We start from the raw sequence: 7,426 nt of genomic DNA, 5'->3' as shown, positions 1-7,426 counted from the left end.
CAGTAGGTTATTAGTTGATAAGTTTTGAGGCAGTCAAAAGGTACATGTGGATTTTTGACTGCACGGGATCAGTGCCCCTAACACTCACATTATACAGGGGATAATTGTTTATATATATGAGTATCTGTGTGTATTTTTTTCTTTTAAAAGTCTTTATCATATTGCATAAAATGAATGAATCAAACAATAGATACACTTTCTGTGTCTTCTGCTCTGTGTGTTTCAAACTGTATTTTTCTCCATCCTCCCGATTCTACTTGTTTTCTATTTTTCAAATTTTTTAATTTACTTATGGGAATTTTTCTAATTTTCCCTCACTAATTATGAATCATGTTTTTAAAGCCACATTTCATATTACTTCATGGAATGTAGGATAAGAGAAAAGACAAAAAAGTGTGCTCAATAGCCTACCTGGATCCCATTTCTGAAAAATTGGCATGAGACTGAAATAGTTACGCTAGGAAACCACCCATGGATACCAAAATGGAAAAGAACTAGTATCTGGGAGATGTCTTTGAATTGTACCACAAGAGATATTAAGCTGGCTTGCACTGGTAGGAACTGATCTGCTTTTATAACCAGAGTCTGTTCTGATGAGTTGGCATCTACGTCATACCAGGTGTTACATATTTTGAAAACCATTCCTGATGTATAGTAACATAATTCACAAATCATTACTAAAATGTCTCCTCATCCTAGTCGATGGATAGTAGAAATTTTCTTTGGGTATTAAGTGTCGCCAAAGAAGAGAACGGGGTAGAACCCAACTTTCTTATCTTTTAAAGTCCATCTCCCAGTGACTATAATGTCTTGTTCATCAACATATCCTTGGTGCCTGGAACAGTGCCTGGACCATAATAGAGACTCGGAAAATATTAATAAACAAACAAACCTATATTGAATAACGTTTGGCTTCTATTTTCTCACTTGTAAAACAAGTTAGATCAAATCCCTAGTCATCCTAAAACTGAAGATTTTATAATTTCATTTATAATTCAATAGTTTCACATATCATTAAATCTACTAAGCAAAATGAAAAATCATAGGTTTCATTCTTTCAGACAATTTCATCATGTATTCACTTCTGAAGATAAACACCAATAATAAGATAACAACAAAACTTTCTAAAATTATTTTATTTTTTATAATTTTCTAACACACAGTGTTAGAAAGTGAATTTTGGCACCATGATTAAGAACTTCTTTTCAAGTTTAACCTTTACATTAAAAACAGTAGCTACAATAGGGATATTTCAACCTTACTAAGAGAAATGATAAAACATCAAGTCAACAAATATTTTTGTTGGAGAATTTTTTTATAAGTGGGATAAAGGGAGGTTAATATAGACACTCAGAAGAATAAAATGGAAATTATGTCAGGAAGATAAAAAAGCAAATAATCTTCCCCCCCAAAAAAGAATAAGGAGACAAAGGGCAAAAGGGAAGAAGCAAGGCTCAACAACTTTGTTTTCCTGATATAAAATTCAAGTACTTAAAAAGTGTTTTTTAAAAAATAATTAAATGCACTACTCATCTCAATGAAATTTTTCTTTTTCCTCACTATTTTCTAGAACTTTCTAAAAAAGGAAACAAAGAAAAAAAAAAAAACCTGTTTTGACTTAAGGGCACTTGCTGATCTTGACACTTGATAATACTTTAAGAAATGGAAAGGTTTTCCTAATCTAATACCTGCTTAATATAATCCACTTTGGAAGATTCATCTGAAGAAACATAGGGTTTGATTTTTAATACAAAGGTAAAATAATCTGCCTTACAATCAAAACAAAAATGTTTTCAACTATATACGCTCCTCGGTTGTGTTTTGTACTAATTTTCTTTCTTTCTTTTTTTTTTTTTTGGAGACGGAGTCTCGCTCTGTCGCCCAGGCTGGAGTGCAGTGGCGCAATCTTGGCTCACTGCAAGCTCCGCTTCCCAGGTTCACGCCATTCTCCTGCCTCAGCCTCCGGAGTAGCTGGGACTACAGGGGCCCGCCACCACGCCCGGCTAATTTCTTTTTTTTGTATTAGTAGAGACAGGGTTTCACCATGTTAGCCAGGGTGGTCTCTATCTCCTGACTTCGTGATCCGCCCACCTAGGCCTCCCAAAGTGCTAGGATTACAGGCTTGAGCCACCGCGCCCGGCCCCTGTACTAATTTTCTTGAGGAAAACGTTGTGTAATTTTTTGTGTGTTCCCTTAGTAACTACTGTAAATAAGACCTGCATAGGTGTTCAAAAAAGTACTTAGTTGCATACAAATCCAGTTAGAATCTGATTTTCAAGGTTTTAAAACATGGTAATTCATTTATACCCATTTTGTCTATATTTCCTCTATATTTTGATAAATAAAAATCTTCCCATGTTTTTAAATAAGAAAATATTAGTCTTGTCATTTGTACCTAAATATTTTATCAACTTGAAACACAAATTCATAAATTGTCATTATTCTCAGAAGCAACAAAGCATAGAAATAAATATTTAAGTTTTTTCTTTCTTTTCTTCTTCAACCTGTGTTTTAAGGCTCAGAGCAGACATTAAGAAATATCAAACAATTTTTATAAAAAGTTTTTCAAATGTTTGGCCCAAAGTGAAGTTGTTCTGTTGACGCTATTTAAATATTCCTCTCATATTCTCAGACACAACTTCAAAGACGTGTTCATGCCAGTCATTCGTCCAAAGAAATTTCAATTCAATGAAAAGTAAATAACTTAGGGATCTATAAATGACACTGCAATGTATCTTGTTCCATTTTTAACAGGAAGTCCTTCATGCAAATGTGTGAGTCTCCCAGGATGCATGAAGCTCCAGCCTTTTCGTGGTGATTCAATAGAGCAATTGTACCTTAGAAATTTGCAACCACCTCCCTAAAAAAGTTAAAATGAAGGAATACATCAGATTATATTTAACCAGCGGCAAAATTCAAATTATGTCATTTGAGCAAAATTTAAAAAAGAAAGTAAGGCCTAAGGCAAAGTCCTTTTCATAATGACATATTTCTTTTGAAAAATCTAAAAACACAAAAGTCATAATTACCTGAAAGTCTTCTCCCACATTATTAAGCGCAATGTTTATGGTAAATGTAGAAGCATCATGATGAGGACGAAGAGAACGCTGTCTTTCAGGGGAGTATTTTACTACAAAATTCAGTAGTGCAAATCCCTGAAAAAGCAAAGTAAGCCAGTGGATTTGCTTATTAATAAAAACATTAAAAAGAACACCTGTGTAAAAGTTGGTAAGAAAGAGGCTGGAGGGGTGGGAGGATAACTACCTTCGTATAGTAGCCTGCAAAGACCTTCAGTGTGACTGGTGCAATGAACTCCCGGATAAAATGAAGCCATACATTCTCCAGATCAACTTGCTTCATGTGGATATCATCAGTTGGGACATTTTCATAACCACCAGATATACGGCTATCCTAGAAACAACATTAATGACATCATAGGTGTTGTCCACGTGCAATTCCCATTTATATTATAGTTTTTTTCAACCACAGATCATAATAGACAAGAAAAATAACAGTAGTTCCAATGTGGCATATCATCTGCTCTAACTGTAAAATTATCAAAATAACTTAGGTAACATCTTTGTCAATGATACAATGATGAAACAAAGTAAATAAGGTCAGTAGACTCCTTTCCTACTTTTTATATGTATATGTGAAGTTTAACTATAAAGTAAATAAAATTGACTTCCTAAGCCCTCATATCCCCTCTTAAAAATAAGTCTTTTTTTACACTGACCCTTTAGGCAGTCTTAGCTGCTAGATGAGCATACTGATGGCATATCTGCTTTCTGTATTACCAAATACCGAAAACAAGCTTTCCCCGCCCTTCCTCACTTCTATATTTGTAACACTCAAAAGTCTTTGAACGATTGCTTTTCATTATTTCACCACCTACCAACTTTAAGTTTTTCCTTATACTTTAAGCTTCCCTCTCCCTTATCAGCTCATTAGCTGGGGGACATAATTGTGCAGAGGCAGTAATATTCCAGAGTATTCTACTAAAATGGCATGTGGTTCTCAGAGGAAAACAAACACATCTAACCACTGGCAGGGGTATTTCCTGCCAAGTCTTTGACATTGAATGCAAATGCAAAACTGAATTACACCTAAGGCACTCAGATCCCTCCTTCCTATCTTTACACACAAAAACACAGTTTTGACAGATAAAGTTTGCCTTAGAATTTTCACCACAGCTCACTGTGAAAATGCAAGAATAAAAAGTGGCCTTGGAAAACAGTGGTATCACTCTAAGACATGTGTTACCTAACATTAACTCTGGCCTGAGGACACCGACCCTTAGCAAACATCCAGTGTAATCAAATGCATAAATGAGAAACCCACCCAGACTGATGAAATAATACTTAAGTGTTAAATAATTGGTTGGTGGGAGAAGTAGACTGAAATCAGAGCCTTGGCTAGCCAATTTTTCTAGGTCTAGAACTCAAAGACATATGAGAAAAAGTGTATAACCCCTCAGAATTATCTGAGTATCTACTTAACCCACACACACATTTCAGTTCTTAGTGTGAAATTACGACTTACATGATGTTTTCCCCCAGACCATTTGCCATAATGTTCCATTTCTTCTACTAATTCATCACAGGCTTTTTCAGAAAATATGGGGAACCAAAAGACATCTGGACAGGGCTATAAAATATGCATCATTGTTAGAAGACATAATAACTTCGGTGTCTTAATAGTCTAAAATAGTTATTTTAATATGTATAAAATAAAAAATCCTATATGACTAGGAAACATAGTTTTCTTTCATGGTTTATTGACAGTATTTTTTTTCTCATGGTACATAAATAATGGTGCACTTCAGAATTGATGACATCTTACATTCTCAAAATTAGGTATTAGCAATAGTTTTGAACAATAAGCTAAAAGAGAATTCATGTTTTGAAGATGTCTCTGAGAAAAGACTCTTTCAGAAAGAGAGCCAAGTCTCTTCCAAAGATAAGCTTTCACTGTAAGAGTTCTACATCAGAGATCTGTCAACAGTTCCTATATCTAGTGGTGTCAGAAAGCTATGACACTTAGGAGCATGCTTTTTAAAAAGGCATGCTTTTAAAATGTTAATTTCTATGTTCTACATTTTACAAGTGTATGTTCCTTAAGGCTATTTAATCGGTAATTGAGTCACATAAATTTTACCTAAAAGGTAGTTTCTCCACTTTCACATCTTCTGTGAAAGTAGTATTATATTAATAATATTTCTTCTGGAAAATAACAGCAAAATTTTCTATACTTTGTAATCATTAATACAAACCTGTTCAACTATATTTTCAGTGAAAATCTTTGAATAATCACGGTTTATATACTTTTCCTTCCAGTCCTATAAAAAGAAGTACATATTAAAACAAATATCTTTAAAAATACTGAAAAGTATAAAGCATATGCATTTTAGAAATTATTCAACTTATAAATGATTATGTATAGTGGACAAAATAGTAATTTTCAGAAGCCACAGTATATGGTTTAATCTTTGCCTGGTTCTGAATATGCTTATGTCATTCTATGAAATACAAAATTTTTATTTATGAAATACTGTACCTCAGGATTTTTTAACTTAAGTAATCTTATGGTGAATAGATTTACACATTTTACAGATGCTCCTTGACTCACGATGACGTTATGTCCCAATAAACCCGTGGGAGGTTAAAAACACACAATACCCTGATAAATCCATCATAAAGTTGAAAATTCCTAAATCAAGTCACCATAAGTTGGGGACCATCAGTATTTTAATATATACACAGAGTAGGTAAACAAATGCGTGCTTAAAGGTAAAAGACAAGGGGCAAAATTCTACCAAAAATATTTGTAAAAATGAATTAGTGAATTAATTAACTAGGGTCTGTCTTATATGTCTATAGTACATTATTCTTTTTTTGATTTCTTTAATGAATTTTAAAAATTTCTGCCTTCACTTCAGTCATTAATATTTATCAAGGAATAAACATGAGTTTACTAGCACTGTCACTTCTTTCAGTTACTAAAATAAGGGTTAGGGCTCTATACTGAAAAACAGTTCCTCTTTATTCTAATTCATGAATTTGATTCTTTTTGACCAATCTCTGGCATAAAATCCACATATAAAGATATCTAAACTTTTTTCAACAGAAGCTAAATAATTATTTTATTGGGTCAAGTTCTTTATGCAAATATGGGTATTTACTAAAACGTGAACATATTAATATATGGAGTGATACAAGTATCCAAAAAGATCTCTTAAATTTAGAATATTTCTAGAAATTGTTAATTTTCTCTTTACAAAGTGCAAATACAAAGAGCCAGCAGGGAGGAAGTGAGACACAGATTCAAAATAATTCCAATCAAAAGATGTTTCAAAAGATATTTGCCTTAAATACATCTTTTGAGGCTCCATTTTAGGGTCTGAATATTTATATCATAATTTATGTCATTAGTTTTATATATCTGTTTATATGGAACTCAAACATTTTTCATGTGGAGGAAACAAAGGTAATCTTCAAAATTTTAATAAATTTCATGTTTATATGGTATATATGGATCAGATTTCTATATTATCTCATTATTCCCTCTAATATTAATTAGCTTTCTGATTCTAAAATATGGGAAGAAACTGAATAATCATCCAGAAGATTTAAGAATTTTTACCTATAGCATTTTTACCTGTGCATCAATACTGATTTTTCTTCAAGTAAAAAAAATCCCCCAAGATTTTATTTTAGGGCATTAGTATTAACATTTCATTTTAGATCACCTTTTAAATCATTGAGTAAACTGTGACTTTATTAATTTCTTAGATATTCTGATAATGGGATAATCAATATGCATGTTGCTACGGGGTATCCCTCACGAGGCATATTAAACAGGTTGATTTAACAGAGAACAAAGAAAGCCATGGAAAGAAAAGTTGTTCCTACTCAGTTCTGATGTTTTCATTGCTTACTTTCCAAAGACTTGAATCCTTGCACAAATATCTACAATTCAGGATATAATTCAGGACATCCTACCAGGAACCTAATGACATCCAAGAAATCAAATAATTCTATCCCTTAAGAACACCAAGAGATTCAATGGTGAAGTGAAATATGGAATTCTACCCTCACGACTAGAAAACACCTCTTTTCAACTTTATTTCTGTGAAAGAGGAAGGTATGTGGCTAAAATGGTACAAAAGTACTTTTAAAATAACAAAATGTCAAAAGATGTTATATTCCTATTCAGAATATTCAGAGATTACTACACTTACTATCCCCGTATCTTAACTATTCCTACAAAACAAAGGACAACTCTCCTCAGGTGGATTTAGTCTGCAATTTAAAACTTTTACTATTGGCAAGGGGAAAATCATTACAGCTGTGTTACAGGTCTGATTGTTGAAGAGAGTATTTTCCCCTGAATAAGTGTGCCACTTGCCTAACAAAAAGATGTCCCT

At 33.0% G+C, this 7,426-nt stretch overlaps 1 protein-coding gene across 5 annotated transcripts in view; it reads right to left on the bottom strand.

The window, feature by feature from the left end:
* Positions 1–2,387: 2,387 nt before the first annotated feature.
* The window catches only part of PLOD2 (procollagen-lysine,2-oxoglutarate 5-dioxygenase 2), a 91,444-nt gene continuing 86,405 nt past the window's right edge, over positions 2,388–7,426 (bottom strand). For all 5 annotated transcript variants that reach the window (XM_009201565.2, XM_009201566.2, XM_009201568.2 and 2 more), the window contains 5 exons: positions 5,273–5,338; positions 4,543–4,647; positions 3,265–3,411; positions 3,030–3,155; positions 2,388–2,860 (listed from right to left, as the gene is read on the bottom strand). In XM_009201565.2, coding sequence (XP_009199829.1) covers positions 2,705–2,860; positions 3,030–3,155; positions 3,265–3,411; positions 4,543–4,647; positions 5,273–5,338 — 600 coding nt within the window. In that variant the 3' untranslated portion in view covers positions 2,388–2,704. The remainder of the gene's footprint in view (positions 2,861–3,029; positions 3,156–3,264; positions 3,412–4,542; positions 4,648–5,272; positions 5,339–7,426) is intronic.

The sequence above is a fragment of the Papio anubis genome, chromosome 2, assembly GCF_008728515.1.
Source record: "Papio anubis isolate 15944 chromosome 2, Panubis1.0, whole genome shotgun sequence".
Taxonomy (NCBI): Eukaryota; Metazoa; Chordata; class Mammalia; order Primates; family Cercopithecidae; genus Papio; species Papio anubis.
The sequence above is the reverse complement of the archived record's forward strand: the minus strand, read 5'-3'. Positions and strand labels throughout refer to the sequence as shown.